Source organism: Somniosus microcephalus, chromosome 7, assembly GCF_052327205.1.
Source record: "Somniosus microcephalus isolate GS21.2 chromosome 7, FLI_Smic_1.0, whole genome shotgun sequence".
NCBI lineage: Eukaryota > Metazoa > Chordata > Chondrichthyes > Squaliformes > Somniosidae > Somniosus > Somniosus microcephalus.
In genome coordinates this window covers 69,903,086-69,925,034 of record NC_140993.1, presented here as the reverse complement: position 1 = coordinate 69,925,034, position 21,949 = coordinate 69,903,086, and the positions used below count along the sequence as shown (strand labels likewise).

The 21,949-nt window shown below is 48.1% G+C and overlaps 2 protein-coding genes across 6 annotated transcripts in view; one reads left to right on the top strand and one right to left on the bottom strand.

Annotated features, from left to right (window-relative positions):
• LOC147114700 (tubulin delta chain-like) overlaps positions 1-688 on the top strand; it is an 83,058-nt gene extending 82,370 nt beyond the window's left edge. Inside the window, 1 exon segment of the mRNA XM_085993938.1 lies at positions 423-688. Coding sequence (XP_085850064.1) covers positions 423-688 — 266 coding nt within the window.
• Positions 689-11,232: 10,544 nt separating this feature from the next.
• The window catches only part of kif9 (kinesin family member 9), a 191,976-nt gene continuing 181,259 nt past the window's right edge, over positions 11,233-21,949 (bottom strand). For all 5 annotated transcript variants that reach the window (XM_085992553.1, XM_085992555.1, XM_085992556.1 and 2 more), the window contains one exon: positions 11,233-11,527. In XM_085992553.1, coding sequence (XP_085848679.1) covers positions 11,414-11,527 — 114 coding nt within the window. In that variant the 3' untranslated portion in view covers positions 11,233-11,413. The remainder of the gene's footprint in view (positions 11,528-21,949) is intronic.

Below are 21,949 nucleotides of genomic sequence, written 5' to 3'. Positions count from 1 at the left end.
GGATTAACTCGTAGGAGCTAGGTAAATATTTGTTTGAGAGTAGGATGAAGGTTGGAGATTAGCTGTCTGTGGAGGGCAGTAGGCCAGGGTCAAATAGTGGAGTTGTGAGGATGAATGAATATTCTGGGATAGAGTCCATAGAGGTAGAGTACACAGGGCCAGTGGGAGGAGATTAAATGGGTGGGTACAGTCCCTGATAGGAGAGTGTGTACACGGTCTGTGGGAAGACATTAAATGGATGGGTAGAGCCCACAATAGAGGAGATTGTACAGGAAATGTGGGAGGAGTGATCTTTTCTTATTCTGTGGTTTCCCACTTTATCAGTTTTAAAATATTCCTCATTCGTGGAGTAAATAGGGAATTTAAAGATTACGTACACTGGATTTCTGAAATCTGTGATTTTTCTCCCTTCCTCAGCTGAGATCCTTGGAATATCGTTGACCTGACCTCACCCAGCCGGTCGCTGACTATTTGTGCCAACCACAGCAGTGTGTCGGACTACATGCAGCGTGTCCTGGAGAAGGCTTGGACCATGTACGATGCCTATGCCTATCTCCACTGGTACTGGAAGCAAGGCTGTGAAGAGGGAGACTTCTTGCAGGCCTTTGACATCCTGGACTCTGTGGTGAACGATTACAGTGCGGCAGGAGATCACTGGCCTTTCCATCTGATATACATACGTCATTAATAAGTGCTGATGTGTGGGGTGGCGGGGGACTGGGTGCTGGTTTTTCACCTCTAGGACATGGGTTATAAGCCAGCTCATGCTCCTGGTTTTAAATTTGGGCAGCCACAGTCCAGTTCCTTGAACGGCCCGAAGCTGACACTCAGAGGTCGCTGGTATGGGAAATGGAGAAATGTAACATTTGTGCATTCTAAGGTTGTGGGTGAGACACAGTGTTGGGAGTAGAAGTTTTGCTCTGTCTCTAGCTATGCTGTATCTGCCCTGGGAGTGTTGGATGCTGACACTGGGTGCCTAAGATTACATTCCTCGGCATCATTTACACAACATTCACCCCCAGCCCCATTTTTTAATATAAAAAGTGCTAACTGCAGTGCTTTGGTGGTTCAGTGTGTAAATGGACACTATCTGATAGGCAGCGCAGCAGCCACGTCGACCCGCTAGAGCACGTCGGCTGGCTGCTCCTCAGCGGGGAAGCATTCCAACTGGGAGGAGGGCAGCCGAGCATGGCGGCCAGAGGCCGGACTGGAAGCGGGAGAAGCAGGCCCGGGCCGTCGGACTGTGGAGCCGGCAACGGTGAGGTGGAGGCCGCAGCGACCGGAGGATGTGTTCGGCGAGTCGGGCGGAGGCAGCGTAGCGCATCGAGCAGCAGCAGCAGCCACGACGACTCGCAGTCCGACTGGGAGGAGGGGAGCCGGGAATGGTGGCCAGAGGGTGAGCAGGAGAAGCAGGCCACCACACGTGGAGCCGAGCCGGCAACAGTGAGGAGGAGGCCGCGGTGACTAGGAGGACGGAGCGGCTGAGGGACATCGTGCTCCCACTGCCACTGGATGCCAAAGAATAGACTTTCTGAACACGGCGCTGTAAAAATAGCTGACGTGTCCCTAGTGGGGTAAGCATTCCATTGTACTAGTACATATGGCAAATAAAATTGAATTGAATAAAAAATTGAATTGAGATCAGGAAAGTCCCATGTTTAATGGTCAATCTGCTGCTGCGGTGATAAGAGTGCCCCAAGTGGCCTGAGTGCAGGTGGGCTGGGAAGTTGAAATAACAGCCAGTGCTCCTGCTCCTGATTACTGTCCAGAGACCCACTAACTCAGCACAGGCTGGAGATTGAACCCTGGATCATAGGCTGAGACCCACTAACTCAGCACAGGCTGGGGATTGAACCCTGGATCATAGGCTGAGACCCACTAACTCAGCACAGGCTGGGGATTGAACGCTGGATCATAGGCTGAGACCCACTAACTCAGCACAGGCTGGGGATTGAACCCTGGATCATAGGCTGAGACCCACTAACTCAGCACAGGCTGGGGATTGAACCCTGGATCATCGGCTGAGACCCACTAACTCCGCACAGGCTGGGGATTGAACCCTGGATCATCGGCTGAGACCCACTAACTCAGCACAGGCTGGGGATTGAACCCTGGATCATAGGCTGAGACCCACTAACTCAGCATAGGCTGGGGATTGAACCCTGGATTATAGGCTCAGATGCACTAACTCAGCACAGGCTGGGGATTGAACCCTGGATCATCGGCTGAGACCCACTAACTCAGCACAGGCTGGGGATTGAACCCTGGATCATAGGCTGAGACCCACTAACTCAGCATAGGCTGGGGATTGAACCCTGGATCATAGGCTGAGACCCACTAACTCAGCACAGGCTGGGGATTGAACCCTGGATCATAGGCTGAGACCCACTAACTCAGCACAGGCTGGGGATTGAACCCTGGATCATAGGCTGAGACCCACTAACTCAGCACAGGCTGGGGATTGAACCCTGGATCATCGGCTGAGACCCACTAACTCAGCACAGGCTGGGGATTGAACCCTGAATCATAGGCTGAGACCCACTAACTCAGCACAGGCTGGGGATTGAACCCTGGATCATAGGCTGAGACCCACTAACTCAGCACAGGCTGGGGATTGAACCCTGGATCATAGGCTGAGACCCACTAACTCAGCACAGGCTGGGGATTGAACCCTGGATCATCGGCTGAGGCCCACTAACTCAGCACAGGCTGGGGATTGAACCCTGAATTATAGGCTGAGACCCACTAACTCAGCACAGGCTGGGGATTGAACCCTGAATCATAGGCTGAGATCCACTAACTCAGCACAGGCTGGGGATTGAACCCTGGATCATTGGCTGAGACCCACTAACTCAGCACAGGCTGGGGATTTGTAGTGTATGTAACCTGTACTACCTTAAGAGGATACCTTAAGGTGATGGACTACTTTTTGATGGCTCCTGTACATTGTAGTACCGGTGGTGACCACACCAGTATATAAACCCTGCGGAGCAAAGTGTACCTCAGTTCCGCCCTGACCCTCAATCGCTAAAGACCTGTTTACTTACTTCTGTAGTCTGTGTCCTGTTATTCAGTATAACTGCATTTGTAAACACAGACTCAACAGTGGCGACTGATCTTACCTAGTGGCAGTTTTGCATCCAAGGAAGCTTCATCCTCAGAAACGGGCGTCGAAAAAGGGCATCCGCCCTCAACATCCTGCTGAGCACTGCATCGCACGGGAGGCCATCAGGAACCCGAGTTGGTTTTCCTGCCACGAAGTCCAACATCAGTGATCATCCCTTCTACGACAGCGGCGGGTAAGCCCGATCGAGCGGCACGGGGGGGGGAAGTCGGCCGAGTTGTCAGTGGGAGAAGGGGAGGGAAAACGACGAAAAGGGTGGAGAACACGACCGCAGCCGGTGTCAGGGGCCGGACTGCAATCGGGGCAGAGACGTGCAGCAGCCAGAAAAGCGTTTATGGCCACAAGGACTGCGGGAGCGGCGGGGCAACAAGAGCAGCAGCGCAAGGAAAATAAAGGACCGCTGGGAGGCGTGGACGGCAACAGCGCGGGAATCGCCATCTTGAGTCGGCGGGGGAAGAAGACAAGCGTGGGAAAAGCCGCCATCTTAAATAATAAAAAAAAAAGTCATCCTATTAAATAATATCCGAAGGGAAAGGAGAAACTCAGCAAGGATGCCAAAAACGGGTAACATCACTGCTTTTGATAACGATGTGGAAGATTGGGCCACTTATGTGGAACGCATCGAAGTTTACTGTGCAACGAGTGAGGTACCGGATGATAAGAAAGCACTAACCCTATTAAACTCGATGGGTGCGAAGACGTACGGGTTATTAAAGAACCTTGTAACCCCAGACAAACCGGTAGGGAAGAGTTTCACGGATATTGTTACTATCCTGCAAGAGCATTTAAACCCCACGCCGTTGCTGATAGCAGAATGATTTAAATTCTACAAAAGAATTCAACTTAAAGAAGAAAGCAACGCTGAATTCCTAACAGAACTGCGCAAGTTATCAAAGTACTGCCAGTTCGGAACAGGACTAGCAGACGCACTGAGAGATAAGTTTGTGTGTGGGCTCCTAAGGGAAGGAACCCAGAAGCGACTGCTAGAGGAAAAGGATCTTACGCTGGACAAAGCTTTCAGCATTGCAGCATCCCACGAGGCAGCAGCACGGGGCGCTGCAGAGATACAGCAAAGGCCACTGGAATTCAGCTCCAATGAAATGGCATTGGGCGCAGTAAAGTGCTATCGTTGTGGAAGGACAACGCATGACCAGAACCAGTGCTGGTTCAAAGACAAAGAATGCAGGCAATGTGGCAAACTTGGTCACATAGCGAGAGTATGCCGGTCAGGAAAGAAGACCAGCAGCAAAAAGTCACCGCAGGAGAAGTACAAAAAAGTACACAAGGTGACAGAGAACAGTTCGGATGAACAGAAGACGGATTCAGACTCCAGCAGTAAGGAACTGGGTTGTCTGAAAATACATAATGTGGGTAACACAGCAGACCACCAAACTATCTGGGTCATGCTCCGGATAGCAGGAGTCCAAGTGAAGATGGAATTGGACACAGGGTCGGCATTAACGGTCATGAATAAGCAAGATTACAAAAGGTTATTCTCGCACATTCCCCTGAGGGATACGAAGATTGTATTGAAAACATACACGGGGCAAATGGTATACCCCAAAGGAAAGATAAAAGTAAATGTGGTCTACAATGGTAAAGAAAGTCAGAAAATGGACTTGTATGTGTTACCTGATGGAGGTCCGCCACTACTGGGACGGGAATGGATCCGGAGAATAAATGTGGACTGGCATTCCATACAAGCACTGACTGTGGATGCCTGTAAGGAGGACGACGTCAAACCTAAACGACTGTCCAAAATCTTAGACGATGCTAAGGAGGTGTTCCAACAGGGACTTGGAACACTGAAAGGAATTACGGCAACCATCAAGGTTGAAGAACATGCAAACCCAACATTTTTCAAAGCCAGACCGGTGCCTTATGCGATACGACCTGCTGTGGAAGCAGAGCTGGAAGGGCTAGAATGTTCAGGGGTACTGTCCAAGGTGGACTGGAGCGAATGGGCTACACCCATTGTTCCTGTCATGAAGCGTTCGTTGAGCAACAAGCCAAGGGAACCTGGGAAGGTTCGCATCTGTGGCGATTTCAAGATCACTGTTAATCCAGTTCTTCACACGGTGCAATATCCGCTTCCGCGGATTGAAGATACCTTCGCTTCGCTGTCTGGCGGGAAACACTTCACCAAGATAGACCTGGTGCAGGCGTACCTACAGATGGAAGTGGATGAAGCGTCACGCCAGTATCTCACGATCAACACACATAAGGGCTTATATCGGTATAATAGGCTGGTTTTTGGAGTGGCATCGGCTCCAGTGATTTGGCAAAGGGCCATGGAGCAGGTATTGCAGGGAATCCCAGGCACACAATGCTACCTGGATGACATCCTGATTACAGGAGATAACGATAAGGATCACCTCGTGAATTTGGAGCAGGTGCTCATCAGATTGAAAGAATATGGGCTAAGAGCTAATCGTCAGAAATGCGAGTTCTTTCAAAAGCGAATCTCGTACTGCGGCCACGTCATTGACCAGGAGGGGCTCCATAAGTCACCTGACAAAATCGAAGCTGTTGTCAAAGCTCCAGCACCGGAAAATGTATCCCAGTTGAGGTCGTTCCTCGGGTTGGTTAACTATTACCACAACTTTCTTCCAAATTTATCCACGGTGTTACACCCGCTAAACACTCTTTTGCAAATGGGAATACCATAAGAACATAAGAAATAGGAGCAGGAGTAGGCCAATCGGCCCCTCGAGCCTGCTCCGCCATTCAATAAGATCATGGCTGATCTGATCCTAACCGCCAATCCACTATCACAGAACCATCTCCAGAATCTAACAGAATTAGACACATGAAATAGGAGCAGGATCAGGCTACACGGCCACTGGGCCCACTCCACTACCCACAGTGCCATGACCGATCCGAACCTAGACTCATGTCCAAATTCCTGCCCGCTCCCCGTAACCCTTAATTCCCTTTACTTCTCGGAAACTGTCTATTTCTGTTTTAAATTTATGTAATGATGTAGCTTCTACAGCTTTTTGGGGCAGCATATTCCATGGACCTACCACCCTCTGAGTGAAGTAGTTCCTCCTCATCTCAGTTTTGAAAGAGCAGCCCCTTATTCTAAGACTATGCCCCCTAGTTCTAGTTTCACCCATCATCGGGAACATCTTCCCCGCATCCACCCGATCCAACCCCTTCACAATCTTATATGTTTCAATAAGATCGCCTTTCATTCTTCTGAACTCCAATGAATAGAGTCCCAATCTACTCAACCTCTCCTCATATGTCCATCCCCTCATCCCCGGGATTAACCGAGTGAACATTCTTTGTACTGACTCGAGAGCAAGTATGTCCTTTCTTAAGTATGGACACCAAAACTGTACACAGTACTCCAGGTGCGGTCTCACCAATACCTTGTACAAGAGCAATACCTCCCTATTTTTATATTCTATCACCCTAGCAATGAAAGCCAACATTCCATTGGCCTTCTTAATCACTTGCTGCACCTGCATACTAACCTTTTGAGTTTCGTGCACCAGGACCCCCAGATCCCTTTGTACTTCAGTACTTTCCAGTTTCTTGCCATTAAGATAATAACTTGCTCTACGATTTTTCCTGCCAAAGTGCATAACCTCACACTTTCCAGTATTGTATTCCATCTGCCAAATCTCTGCCCACTTACTTAGCCTGTCGATGTCCCCTTGCAGGTTTTTTATGTCCTCCTCACTCACTACTTTCCCTCCCATCTTAGTATCATCTGCAGACTTTGATATGTTACACTCGGTCCCCTCTTCCAAATCATTAATATAGATTGTAAAGAGTTGGGGACCCAGCACTGACCCCTGCGGAACACCACTAGTTACTGATTGCCAGTCTGAGAATGAACCATTTATCCCAACTCTCTGCCTTCTGTTAGATAGCCAATCCTCTATCCATGCCAGAATATTACCCCCAATCCCGTGATTTTTTATCTTAAGCAATAATCTTTTGTGTGGCACCTTGTCAAATGCCTTTTGGAAGGCTAAATACACTACGTCCACTGGTTCCCCTTTATCCACCCTATATGTTACTTCCTCAAAGAACTCCAGCAAATTTGTCAAACATGACTTCCCCTTCATAAAACCATGCTGACTTTGTCCTATTAAATTATGATTATCCAAATGTCCTGTTACTGTCTCCTTAATAATGGACTCCAAAATTTTACCTACCACAGATGTTAGGCTAACCGGTCTATAGTTTCCAGCCTTCTGTCTACTGCCCTTTTTAAATAAGGGTGTTACATTAGCAGTTTTCCAGTCTGCCGGGACCTTTGCCGAGTCCAGGGAGTTTTGGAAAATTATTACCAATGCATCCACAATCCCTACCGCCACTTCCCTCAAGATCCTAGGATGTAAGCCATCAGGTCCAGGTGATTTATCCGCCTTGAGTCCCATTATTTTACCGAGTACCACTTCCTTAGTGATTTTGATCGTGTTTAGCTCCTCCCCCCCCTTTAGCCCCCTGTTTGTCCAGTGTTGGGATATTCTTAGTGTCTTCTACTGTAAGACTGATGTAAAATATTCATTCAGTGTTTTTGCCATCTCCATATTTCCCACCATTAATTTCCCGGTCTCATCCTCTAAGGGACCAACATTTACTTTAGCCACCCTTTTTCTTTTTATATAACTATAAAAACTCTTACTATCTGTTTTTATATTTTTTGCTAATTTACTTTCATAATCTATCTTCCCTTTCTTAATCAATCTTTTTGTTATTTTTTGCTGTCTTTTAAAGTTTTCCCAATCCTCTATCCTCCCACTAGATTTGGCTACCTTATATGCCCTTGTTTTTAGTCGAATACTATCCTTAATTTCTTTACTTAGCCACGGATGGCTGTCTTTTCTTTTACACCCTTTTCTTCTCAGTGGAATATATATTTTTTGGAAGTTGTAAAATAACTCCTTAAATGTACACCACTGATCCTGTATCGTCTTACCCTTTAATCTATTTTCCCAATCCACTCTACTCAATTCCGCTCTCATACCTTCATAGTCTCCTTTATTCAAGCTTAGCACGCTTGTTTGAGATCCAACCTTCTCACCCTCTAATTGAATATGGAATTCAACCATGTTATGGTCACTCATTCCAAGGGGATCCTTTACTGGGACATTTTTAATTAATCCTGTCTCGTTACACAGGACCAGATCTATGGAAGTGGAGCGATGATTGTAAGCGGGCTTTTCAAAAGAGCAAGGCACTGATCACCTCTAAGGAAGTGTTGGCTCACTTTAACCCAACGCTGCCTATTTGCTTAGCTTGTGATGCTTCTCCATATGGTATCGGGGCAGTGCTCTCACATAAGTTTCCAGATGGCTCGGAAAGGCCAGTCGCTTTCGCATCCAGATCATTGAGCTCCGCTGAGCGCAACTATACTCAGATAGATAGGGAGGCTCTCAGCCTCGTGTGGGGAGTTAGAAATTTAACCATTACCTGCAAGGCCAAAAGTTTACGCTGCTGACAGATCACCAGCCGTTGGTTTCCATTTTCAACCCTAAGAAGGGTGTTCCGGTAATGACGGCGCAGAGGCTTCAGAGATGGTCCCTTTTTCTAGGGGCACATCAATATGATATTGAATTCAAAGGTACAAAGCAACATGGTAATGCTGATGGGCTGTTGCGCCTGCCACTACCTACAGCGGAAGAGGCACCGGCAGTTGACCCTGTCGAGATATTTCACTCGACCATCATCGAATGCTTACCAGTCACCAATGCGGATATTGAGAGAGAGACCCGAAATGACCCGACACTGTCTCGGGTCTACGACTTGACAGTGAAGGGATGGCCAGCACATGGCGAACCACTGTTACCAGCATTCTCAGCCAGACGAGAACAGCTGTCCGTATGTCAAGGAACATTGATGTATGGAACAAGGGTGATTATTCCTCCTAAATTAAGGGAGAGAGTTCTAAAAGAATTGCACGAGGTCATCTGGGGGGAGTCAAGATGAAAAGCCTTGCTAGGGCTTATGTGTGGTGGCCAGGTATCGACAAACAAATAGAGGATCTGACTAAAAGCTGCTCAGGGTGCCAAAAAGTTCAGAACGCACCTCCAATTGCACCGCTGCATCCGTGGGAATGGCCTTCAGCCCCATGGCAACGTGTGCATATCGACTTTGCAGGTCCATTCATGGATTCCATGTTTTTGATAGCAGTAGACGCACATTCTAAATGGCCAGAAGTGATTAAGATGTCGACCACTACCTCTGAGAAGACGATTGCAGTTCTAAGAACCATATTTGCAAGGAATGGATTGCCGGAGCAAATATGTTCAGACAACAGACCACAGTTCGTGTCAGAAGAATTCCAGAAATTCATGAAAAAGAATGGGGTGAAACACTATACATCTGCCCCATATCATCCGGCTACAAATGGGTTGGCCGAGAGATTTGTACAAACGTTCAAAAAGGCGATAAAGGCCATGAGTGAAGATCATATTCCACTACAACACAAGGTGGACAATTTCCTAATGGCGTGTCGAAAGGCCACGCATGCAATGACAAATCAAAGCCCTGCCATAATGTTCTATAACAGAAGGTTGCAGTCCTGGTTGGATTTGTTAAAACCCAATGTGTGACGGGAAGTCGAAAACAAGCAATTCCAGCATGTAAATAAAAAGGCCACTCGTAGTTTTGAAATAGGACAACCAGTGTTGGCCAGGGACTATAGGGATGATAAATGGCAACCTGGGACAATTCGTGCACGACAAGGACCCTTGATGTACACGGTAGACGTTGGAGAGAACGTAATACGACGTCATGCTGACCAACTTGTGGAATCGAGAACAAGGGTCGACCCCATGTCTACGGCAGAGACACCAGTTGAAGAACTTACTGAGCCTGTAGCATCTACCTCAGACTCGAACGTATTGGATGATGTTAAATCCATAGGAGATCAAATGGATGAGTCACCCCAGCAACGGGAACCAGAGATCCCTGAAAGGCGTTATCCGGGCCGGATCAGGAGGCCTCCTCAGAGACTGAATCTTTGAACAGTTCTTGTGTGTAAATTGTATATATGTTATCCATGTAGTGTATTAATTTGGGGTGTCCACTGTTAAGCTAAAAGGGGAGGAATTGTAGTGTATGTAACCTGTACTACCTTAAGAGGATACCTTAAGGTGATGGACTACTTTTTGATGGCTCCTGTACATTGTAGTACCGGTGGTGACCACACCAGTATATAAACCCTGCGGAGCAAAGTGTACCTCAGTTCCGCCCTGACCCTCAATCACTAAAGACCTGTTTACTTACTTCTGTAGTCTGTGTCCTGTTATTCAGTATAACTGCATTTGTAAACACAGACTCAACAGGATTGAACCCTGAATTATAGGCTGAGACCCACTAACTCAGCACAGGCTGGGGATTGAACCCTGGACCATCGGCTGAGACCCACTAACTCAGCACAGGCTGGGGATTGAACCCTGGATTATAGGCTGAGATCCACTAACTCAGCACAGGCTGGGGATTGAACCCTGGATCATCGGCTGAGATCCACTAACTCAGCACAGGCTGGGGATTGAACCCTGGATCATCGGCTGAGACCCACTAACTCAGCACAGGCTGGGGATTGAACCCTGAATCATAGGCTGAGATCCACTAACTCAGCACAGGCTGGGGATTGAACCCTGGATCATCGGCTGAGACCCACTAACTCAGCACAGGCTGGGGATTGAACCCTGAATCATAGGCTGAGACCCACGAACTCAGCACAGGCTGGGGATTGAACCCTGGATCATCGGCTGAGATCCACTAACTCAGCACAGGCTGGGGATTGAACCCTGGATCATCGGCTGAGACCCACTAACTCAGCACAGGCTGGGGATTGAACCCTGAATCATAGGCTGAGACCCACGAACTCAGCACAGGCTGGGGATTGAACCCTGGATTATAGGCTCAGATGCACTAACTCAGCACAGGCTGGGGATTGAACCCTGGATCATAGGCTGAGATCCACTAACTCAGCACAGGCTGGGGATTGAACTCTGCAGCATAGGCTGAGATCAGGTAACTCAATACAGGTTGCAGATTGAATCCCATCTGTGTGGCTCAGTACCACTAGCCAGTGCAACAGTTTTATAATAAAACTAAACATACTTGCGAAACACAACTCGTGATCTTGGCCGATTTATTTAACTTTGTACAAAACTTGCTTTTAGCTGATGCTGGCCTTGAATTTGTTGCCAGTGATTTGAGATTTAAAAAAAAATGTAATTGAACAGTATTCACTCTTCACACAGAAGACCTGGTGAGTTCCTTTGGGCTCTCCTTTCCTTCACGGTAACTCAGTCATTAGGTGATACTGAAGATGGAGGGCGGTTTGTTCTTGATGGCTGGGGTGACCATTCCTGGCTTCTTCCTTATGGTTACCGGCTGGGGCTGAGCCATGGCTTTGATGTAATTTTGCTGGAGGAATGAAGCAAATCATCCAGTGAAATAACATGCCAACTAGCATAAGAACATAAGAATTAGGAGCATGAGTAGGCCATACGGCCCCTCGAGCCTGCTCTACCATTCAACAAGATCATAAGAACAGAAGAATCTTCGACCTCAACTCTACTTTCCCGCCTGATTCCCATATCCCTCGATTCCCCTAGAGCCCAACAATCTCAGCCTTGAATATACTCAACGACTCAGCATTCACAGCCCTCTGGGGCAGAGAATTCCAGAGATTCACAACCCTCTGAGTGAAGAAATTCCTCCTCAACTCGGTCTTAAATGGCCTACCCCTTATCCTGAGACTATGTCCCCTAGTTCTAGACTCTCCAGCCAGGGGAAACAACCTCTCAGCATCTACCCTGTCAATCCCCTCCTCAGAATCTTACATGTTTCAATGAGATCAACTCATTCTTCTAAACTCGAGAGTATAGGCCCAATCTACTCAATCTCTCCTCATAGGACAACCCTCTCATCCCAGGGATCAATCTCGTGAACCTTCGTTGCCTCTAAGGCAAGTATGTCCTTCCTCAGATAAGGAGACCAAAACTATGCACAGTTCTCTAGGTGTGGTCTCATCAAAGCCCTGTACAATTGTAGCAAGACTTCCTTGTTCTTGTACTCCAACCCCCTTTCAATAAAGGCCAATATGCCATTTGCCTTCCTAATTGCTTGTTGTACCTGCATGCTAACATTCTGTGTTTCCTGTATGAGGACACCTAAATCTTTCTGATCACCAACATTTAATAATTTCTCACCATTTAAAAAATATTTTGTTCTTCCTATCAAAGTGAATAACCTCACATTTCCCCACGTTATACTCCATCTGCCACCTTATTGCCCACTCATTTAACCTGTCTATATCCCTTTGCAGGCTCTTTGTGTCTTCCTCACAGCTTATTTTCCCACCTAGCTTTGTATCGTCAGCAAACTAGTAGACATTGCACTCGGTCCCTTCATCTAAGTTATTAATATAGATTGTGAATAGCTGAGGCCCAAGCACTGATCCTTGACGCACCCCACTAGTTACAGCCTGCCAACCAGAAAATGACTCATTTATCCCTACTCTCTGTTTCTGTCTGTTAACCAATCTTTTATCCATGTTGATACATTACCCCTAACCCCAAGAGCCCTTATCTTGTGTAGCAACATTTTATGCGGCACCTTATTGAACGCCTTTTGGAAATCCAAATGTACTACCATCCACTGGTTCCCCTTTATCTACCCTGCTAGTTACATCCTCAAAAAACTCTAATACACTCTAATAAATTTGTTAAATATGATTTCCCTTTCATAAAACCATGTTGACGCTGCCTAATCATATTATGATTTTCTAAGTGCCCTGTTACCACTTCCTTAATAAGGCATTCCAGTATTTTCCCGACAACTGATGTCAAGCTAACTGGTCTGTAGTTCCCGGTTTTCTCTCTCTCTCCTTTCTTACATTAGTAGGAGGCATAATATTAAGTTATACAGAGCCTTGGCCAGACCCCTTCTGGAGCTGTGCATTCAGTTTTGGGCACCGAATCTCAGGAAGGATATATTGGAGGGTGCAGATTTACCAGAATGATATCAGGGCTTAAAGGGTTAAATTATGAGGCCAAGTTAAATAAACTTGAGTTTAGAAGGTTAAGGGGTGAGCTGATCGAGGTGTTTAAAATGATAAAAGGATTTGATAGGGTTGATAGGGAGAAACTATTTCCTCTGGCAGGGGAATCCAGAAAATGAGGCCACAATCTTAAAATTAGAGATCGGCCATTTAGGAGTAAAATCAGGACGTACTTTTTTTTTTTACATAAAAGGAAATACAAATCTGAAACTTGTAATGTATGTACCTTTAAGGGGGAGAACGACTTTTTACAGCTCCTGTATCCTGTAGTACCGGCAGTGACCACACCTGTATATAAACCCTGAGTATTGATCTGTACAGTCAGTTGCAGTTTGAACCCTCATTCAGTAAACACCTGTTGATCGTTCCCTGCAGTCTGTTGTCTGATTATTGAAGGACACAACATTAAGATACACGGATATAACATTGGCGACGACGCAGATTCGAACCTACCTGCAACTCTGCATCACCTCCCAGGGATTCGCTCCTGGACAACAGTAGAAGGAGGTCGAGTCCAGAAGCACGGGCGTCGACCACGGGCAACCGCCCAGTCATCCAGCGGAGATTTGAGCATCGCAGGGGAGGCTGTCGAGAGACAGGCTTGGCTTTCCAGTCACGGTGGTCCAGCGAAACGGGCTGGCAACAGGTACTGCGCAGACCCTTCCCGGACAGCGGCGGCTAGAGCCGACCGAGCGGCACAGAAAAAGGCCGAGCAGCGTCGACGGGGGAGAGAGAGAGGGCAGAGCGCACAGGGCGCAGCCGGTGTTCAGGACCGAATGGCGTCAACAGGGAGAGAGACGAGAGAGAGCAGAGCGCAGCCGGTGTTCAAGGGCCGAACAGCGTCAACAGGGGAAGAGAGGCGCGCAGGAAAACGCGAGGCGCTGCCATTGCCACAAGGACCGCAGAGAGCGGCATTGGCAGCAGCGCAGGAGCAGCGCACGAAACCCACACGGTGTCGCCATTTGCCATGAGGACCGCCGAGAGCGGCGTTGGCAGCAGCGCGGGAGACGCCATTTTAAGCCGCAGCGGGGAAGAAAGGAAAGCGCGGGAGACGCCATTTTAAGCTGCAGCGGGGAAGAAAGGAAAGCGTGGGAGACGCCATTTTAAGCCAGTCTAACCACACCCAAAAATGCCGAAGAGTGCCAGTATCACAGCGTTCGACAATGAAGTCGAAGATTGGACGACATATGTCGAACGCATAGAAGTATACTGCAAGGCGAATGAAGTGCCAGATGACAAGAAAGCGCTGGTATTGTTGAATTCAATGGGTGCAAAAACGTATGGCTTACTACGAAACCTAGTAACCCCAGAGAAGCCAGTAGAAAAGGATTTTGAAAACATAGTGTCAATCCTACAGGACCACTTAAACCCCACACCGCTGCTGATAGCAGAAAGATTTAAGCTTCACAAAAGGAACCAGCATAAAGATGAAAGTAATGCTGAGTATTTAACGGAACTGCGCAAGCTATCGAAACACTGCCAGTTTGGAACGGGACTAGCAGATACTTTAAGGGACAAGTTTGTGTGTGGGCTTCAAAGTGAAGGAACCCAGAAACGGCTTCTATCAGAAAAGGATCTTACGCTGGACAAGGCTTTCAGCATTGCAGTATCACACGAAGCAGCAGCACGGGGTGCTGCAGAGATACAACGGAGACCGCAAGAATATGGCACAAATGAAATGTCATACGGAACAGTGAAGTGCTATCGCTGCGGCAGAACAACACACGACCATAACGATTGCTGGTTCAAGGACAAAGTGTGCAGACAGTGTGGAAAAGTAGGACACATAGCAAGAGTCTGCAGGTCGGGAAAGAAAACCAGCAGCAAGAAATCTCCACAGGAGAAGTACAAGAAGGTACATAAGGTGACGGAGAGTAGTTCAGACGAACAGAAGAGTGATACAGACTCCGGAAGCAAGGAGCTGGGTTGTCTGAAACTACATAATGTGATCAAAACGGATGATCACCAAACTATCTGGGTCACGCTCAAGATAGCCGGAGTCCAAGTGAAAATGGAATTGGACACAGGATCAGCCCTAACAGTCATAAACCGAAGGGACTACAAGCGGCTATTCTCGCATATACCCTTGAGAGATACAAAGATTGTCTTGAAGACGTACACATGGCAAAAAGTCTACCCGAAAGGAAAAATAAGGGTGAACGTTATATATAACGGCAAGGAAACACCAAAAATGGACCTATATGTATTGCCAGATGGAGGACCACCACTACTAGGACGTGAATGGATCCGGAAGATACAGCTAGATTGGCATTCCATACAAGCACTGACTGTAGATGTCAAAAAGGATGACGACGTCACACCTGGACGACTGTCAAAAATGCTAACTGATGCACAAGAAGTGTTCCAGCGGGGACTCGGAACACTAAAAGGCATAACAGTGACGCTCAAAATAGAGGAAAATGCAAGCCCAAAGTTTTTTAAGGCCAGACCGGTACCTTATGCGATCCGCCCAGCCGTCGAAGCAGAGCTGGAAGGTTTGGAACGTTCAGGAGTACTGTCCAAAGTGGACTGGAGCGAGTGGGCTACACCCATCATTCCTGTAATGAAGAGGTCGTTGAGTAATACGCCTGGGGAACTGTGGTAAACCACTGTTATACCTGTCTGTAAGTGTATGTGTATTCCACTAGGTACAGGTCTGGACATGCCTCGGCTGACTCCTCCCACTATTCCAGGTATATAAGTGACTACCTCCCAGTCCCTTAGTATTCTGGACGGGTCGACCACTCGAGACAAGACCTTCATTCTTTAGTTAATAAAAGCCTGGTTGTTACTCGCTTAACCTCAGTCTTTTGAGTAATTGATGGTGCATCAGGAACCAAAGAAGGTTCGCATCTGTGGGGACTTTAAGGTGACAGTGAACCCAGTCCTTCACATTGTACAATATCCGCTTCCGCGGATTGAAGATATTTTCGCCTCGCTATCTGGAGGGAAACGCTTCACTAAGATTGATCTGGCCCAGGCGTACCTGCAAATGGAGGTAGAAGAAGCCTCGAAATAGTACCTCACGATCAACACTCATAAAGGTCTCTACCAATACAACCGGCTGGTGTTCGGGGTAGCATCAGCTCCGGCTATTTGGCAAAGGGCAATGGAACAAGTCCTGCAAGGGATTCCAGGGACCCAGTGTTATTTGGACGACATCCTGGTCACGGGCGAAAATGACAGTGATCACCTCGCCAACCTGGAGCAGGTGCTCACTAGATTGAAGGAATATGGGCTCCGAGCTAATCGCCACAAATGCGAGTTTTTCCAGAAGCAGATCTCGTATTGTGGCCATGTTATCGATAAAGAGGGGTTACATAAGTCCCCTGAAAAGATTGAGGCAGTAGTCGAGGCTCCAGCACCGGAAAATGTGTCACAACTGAGGTCGTTCCTCGGGCTGGTGAACTACTACCATAAGTTCTTGCCGAATCTGTCTACCGTACTACACCCACTGAACACCCTACTGCAAACGGGGGTACCATGGAAGTGGAGTGACGAATGTAAACGAGCTTTCCAGAAGAGCAAAGCATTGATCACATCAAAAGAGGTGTTGGCTCATTTCAACCCAGCACTACCAATTCGGTTGGCGTGTGATGCATCACCCTATGGCATTGGAGCGGTGCTGTCGCACAAATTCCCGGACGGCTCGGAGAGGCCAGTAGCCTTTGCGTCTCGGTCACTAACCTCAGCCGAGCGTAACTACGCCCAGATTGACAGGGAGGCCCTCAGCCTAGTGTGGGGAGTGAAAAAGTTCAATCACTGTCTGCACGGGCAGAAGTTCACCTTGCTGACTGACCACCAACCACTTGTCTCCATCTTTAATCCAAAGAAGGGCGTTCCGCTGATGACGGCGCAACGGCTACAAAGATGGTCCCTTTTTCTAGGGGCGCACCAATATGAAATCGAGTATAAGGGCACGAAACAGCATGAAAACGCTGATGGGCTATCACGCCTGCCACTGCCTACTGCGGAGGAAGCACCAGCAGTGGATCCTGTCGAAATATTTCATTCGACTATAATTGAATGCTTGCCAGTAACTAACGCTGGTATAGAGAAGGAGACCCGAAATGACCCGACACTGTCTCGGGTATATGATTTGACGGTGAAGGGATGGCCAGCACATGGCGACTCACTGTTGCCAGCATTCTCATCCAGAAGAGAACAGCTGTCAGTATGCCAGGGGACCTTGATGTGTGGATCCCGAGTGGTAATTCCACCCAAGTTAAGGGAGAGAGTGCTCAATGAGCTTCACGAAGGTCATCTGGGAGGGGTGAAAATGAAAAGCCTTGCTAGGGCTTATGTGTGGTGGCCGGGGATCGATCAGCAAATCGAGGACCTGACAAAGAGCTGCTCAGGATGCCAGAAGGTCCAAAATGCACCACCACATGCCCCTCTACACCCATGGGAGTGGCCCTCATCTCCATGGCAACGGGTGCATATTGATTTTGCTGGTCCATTCATGGACTCAATGTTTTTAATAGCCATGGATGCGCACTCGAAATGGCCTGTGGTGATCAAAATGTCCTCCACCACCACGGAGAAAACTATTGCAGTCCTTCGGACCATTTTTGCCAGGAACGGCTTGCCAGAGCAGATTTGCTCTGATAACGGACCACAGTTTGTGTCCGAAGAGTTTCGAAGATTTATGAAAAGGAATGGGGTAAGGCATTACACATCCGCCCCGTATCATCCAGCCACAAATGCTGAGAGGTTTGTACAAACCTTTAAAAAAGCAGTAAAGGCCATGTGCGATGACGACATTCCACTGCAGCATAAGGTGGACAATTTCCTGTTAGCCTACAGAAATGCGACACATGCAGTCACCAACCAGGCCCCGGCCATGATGTTCTTTAACCGAAGGTTGAGATCTCGTCTGGATTTGCTCAGACCAAATGTACGAAGAGATGTTGAGAGTAAGCAATTCCAGCACATCAATGAGAAGCCGACAAGGAGCTTCAATGTAGGGCAACCAGTCTTGGCCCGCGACTACCGAACAGAGAAATGGCAACCAGGAACGATATGCACACGGCAGGGGCCACTAATGTACACTGGATGTTGGGGAGAATATTGTGAGACGCCATGCTGACCAGATCCTAGAGTCACAGGAACGAGTCAACCCCATGTCTCGGCCATACGTACCTGGTGAGGAATCCAACGTACAGGTCGCATCTACCTCAGAAACAATAGCATTGGAAGCTGATGAATCAACTGACGACAGGGTGTTAGAATCGCCTCCGCACCAAGAGCGAGACACTCGGGAAAGGCGTTATCCAGAAAGAATCAGGAAGCCTCCCCAAAGACTGAATTTATAAATAGACTATTTTCAGTTAATGTTGCATGTTAAAAGTGTCAATTGTAATTAGTTGATATTTAATTGTTAAATGAGTGTTATGGTACTGTTAATCTAAAAGGGGAGGAATTGTAATGTATGTAGCTTTAAGGGGGAGAACTACTTTTTACAGCTCCTGTATCCTGTAGTACTGGCAGTGACCACACCTGTATATAAACCCTGAGTAGTGATCTGTACAGTCAGTTGCAGTTTGAACCCTCATTCAGTAAACACCTGTTGATCGTTCCCTGCAGTCTTTGTCTGATTATTGAAGGACACAACATTAAGATACACGGATATAACAAAACTCACTTCCCCAAAAGGCTGTTGATGCTGAGTCAATTTCTAAGACTGAGATCAATAGATTTTTGTGAAGTAAGGATATGCAGCAAAGGCAGGTAAGTCGGGTTGAGGTACAGATCAGCTAGGATCTAATTGAATGGCAGAACAGGCTCAAGGGCTGAATGGCCTACTCCTGTTCCTATGTACAGTAGCCTAGTAGTTATGGTACTGGAGTTCAAATCCCACTGGAGCAAATTGTGAAACTGAATTAAATAAATAATGCGAATGTATATTTATACACTCAGGGATATACCTGTTTATACACTGTATGAATAGAACTGCGTTTATGTGTTCAACCATAAATGTATTTTGATGCTTTGGCAACATAAGATGTACCTTATCATGCCAATAAAGCGATTTGAATTTGAATTGGAATTTGACTGGCACCAGGAAAACCTAACCGACTAGCCCTGTACCAAGCCTAGCTTACATGTGACTCCTAAGCATGTGGTTAATTGTAAAGCCCCCTGAAGTTGGCTGATCACTACCCTTCTGGGTTCAGGCTTTGCCCATTTTCCTAGAAACATCAGTTAGTTGCGAGTAATTAAGAGACATCAGGCAGAATCCTTTCCACCCAAAACAGTTTGAGCTGTCCCTGACATGATGAAGTGTTATATATATATGGTGATGAGGAGGTACTGATCGATGAATAAACAGGGTGTTATGAATCTTATGAACCATGAAGAAAGACTCATGAAATAACACTGGACAGCCAGCTGGTGGCGCCGTCCAAGGAGTATAAATACTCGGGCGTGGGCCCAGCTTGCCAGGGACATTTTGTAAGACAGGAACTAGTGAAGTACAACCAGACGATAGCAAAATACTGCAGATGTTGGAAATCCGAAATAACAACAGAAAATGCTGGAAAAACTCAGCAGGCCAGGCAACATCCGTGGAGAGAAATTTGAGTTGACGTTTCGGGTTGGACCCTTCTTCAAAACTGGAAAGAAAAGAAACTAGATCGGAGGCAGGGCTGCGATCGGACAAAAGAATAAAAGAAACAAAAGAAGTAAAAGAGATTAGAAGCTAGACGAGATGGTAATAGGCTGGGATTAGGTGTAAAGTGTACTGGCAGGGCAAAAGATAGCTGCCAGGTGTGAGAGAGAAACAAAAGGAAAGTGGGGGGGGGGGGGAAAGGAGTGGAACAATTAAAAGAGAAAATGAAATGGGGGCCGAGCTTATGATCTGAAATTGTTGAACTCGATATTGAGTCCGGAAGGCTGCAGACTGCCTAATCGGAAGATGAGGTGCTGTTCCTCGAGTTTACGTTGAGCTTCCGTGGAACAATACAAGAGGCCAAGGACGGTGAGGTCCGAGTGGGAATGGAGCGGTGAATTAAAATGACAGGCGACCGGAAGCTCGGGGTCACCCTTACGGACTGAACGGAGGTGTTCCGCAAAGCGGTCACCCAATCTGCGTTTGGGCTCCCCAATGTAGAGGAGACCGCATCGTGAGCAGCGAATACAGTATACTAGATTGCGAGAAGTACAAGTAAATCGCTGTTTCACCTGGAAGGGGTGTTTGGGTCCCTGGACAGTGGGAAGGGGGGAGGTATAGGGGCAGGTGTTACATCTCCTCCGCTTGCACGGGAAGGTGCCAGGCAAAGAGGAAGGGCTGTTTGGGGTGATAGAGGAGTGGACTAGGGTGTCTCGGAGGGAGCGGTCCCTGCGGAATGCTGAAAGGGGAGGGGAGGGGAAGATACGTTTGGTGGTGGGATCACTTTGGAGGTAGCGGAAATGCCGGAGGATGATCCGTTGAATGTGGAGGCTGGTGGGGTGAAAGGTGAGGACAAGGGGAACCCTATCGTGGTTCCGGGAGGGAGGGGCAGGGGTGAGGGCAGAAGTGCGGGAGATAGAACTGACACGGTCGAGGGCAGTGTCAACCACAGTAGAGGGGAATCCTCGGTTGCGGAAAAAGGAAGACATGTCTGAAGCACTGGTGTGGAAGGTGGCGTCGTCGGAGCAGATACGGCGGAGGCGGAGAAACTGGGAGAATGGAATAGAGTCCTTACAGGAAGCGGGGTGGGAGGAAGTGTAGTCCAGGTAGCTGTGGGAGTCAGTGGGCTTGTAGTAAATATTGGTCGATAACCTATCCCCAGAGATGGAGACGGAGAAGTCGAGGAAGGGAAGGGAAGAGTCCGAGATGGACCATGTGAAGGTGAGGGAAGGGTGGAAATTGGAGGCAAAGTGAATGAAATTGTCAAGTTCGGGGCGAGAGCAGGAAACGGCACCGATACAGTCATCAATGTATCGGTAAAAGAGGTGAGGGAGGGGACCCAAGTAGGACTGGAACAAAGATTGTTCCACATAGCCCACGAAAAGGCAGGCATAGCTAGGACCCATGCGGGTACCCATGGCAACACCCATGGAGCTTCATCAACTCTTGGACACCAACGCCCCTCCGGAACCTTCTTCCCCTTCACTTTCCTCTGACCCCCCTTCTCCCAATCCCACCCCCTGCCGCGTTTTCACTATCCCCTCTGACCTTCCACTCTCTGACCCTGAACGATCAGTCCTCAGCAAAGGCCTGAGCTTCATCCCCTTACGCCCCCACCTCAATGAATTTCGAGCTCGGCACGATGTTGAGCTCTTTTTCCGCCGCCTTCGTCTCCGTGCCCACTTCACTGGCCAGGAGTCTTCCCCCCGCACAACTGACCCTTTCTCCCGCTTGCAGAATTCCCGTTCTACCTGGACCCCTCCCCCTGGCCTCTTACCCTCTCTAGATCTTTTCATCGCTAACTGCCGCCGTGACATCGGCCGTCTCCATTTCTCTGCTCCCCTCACTCACTCCAACCTACCTCCCTCTGAACTTGCAGCACTCCATTCTCTTAGATCCAACCCTGACATTGTCATTAAACCCGCTGACAAGGGTGGTGCTGTTGTTGTTTGGCGTACTGACCTCTACCTAGCGGAAGCTGAACGCCAACTCTCCGACACCTCCTCCTACCTCCACCTGGACCATGACCCCACTACCGAACATCAAACCACCGTTTCCAAGACTGTCACTGACCTCATCTCCTCTGGAGATCTTCCCCCCGCTGCCACCAACCTCATAGTTCCCCAACCCCGCACAGCCCGCTTCTACCTCCTTCCCAAGATCCACAAACAGG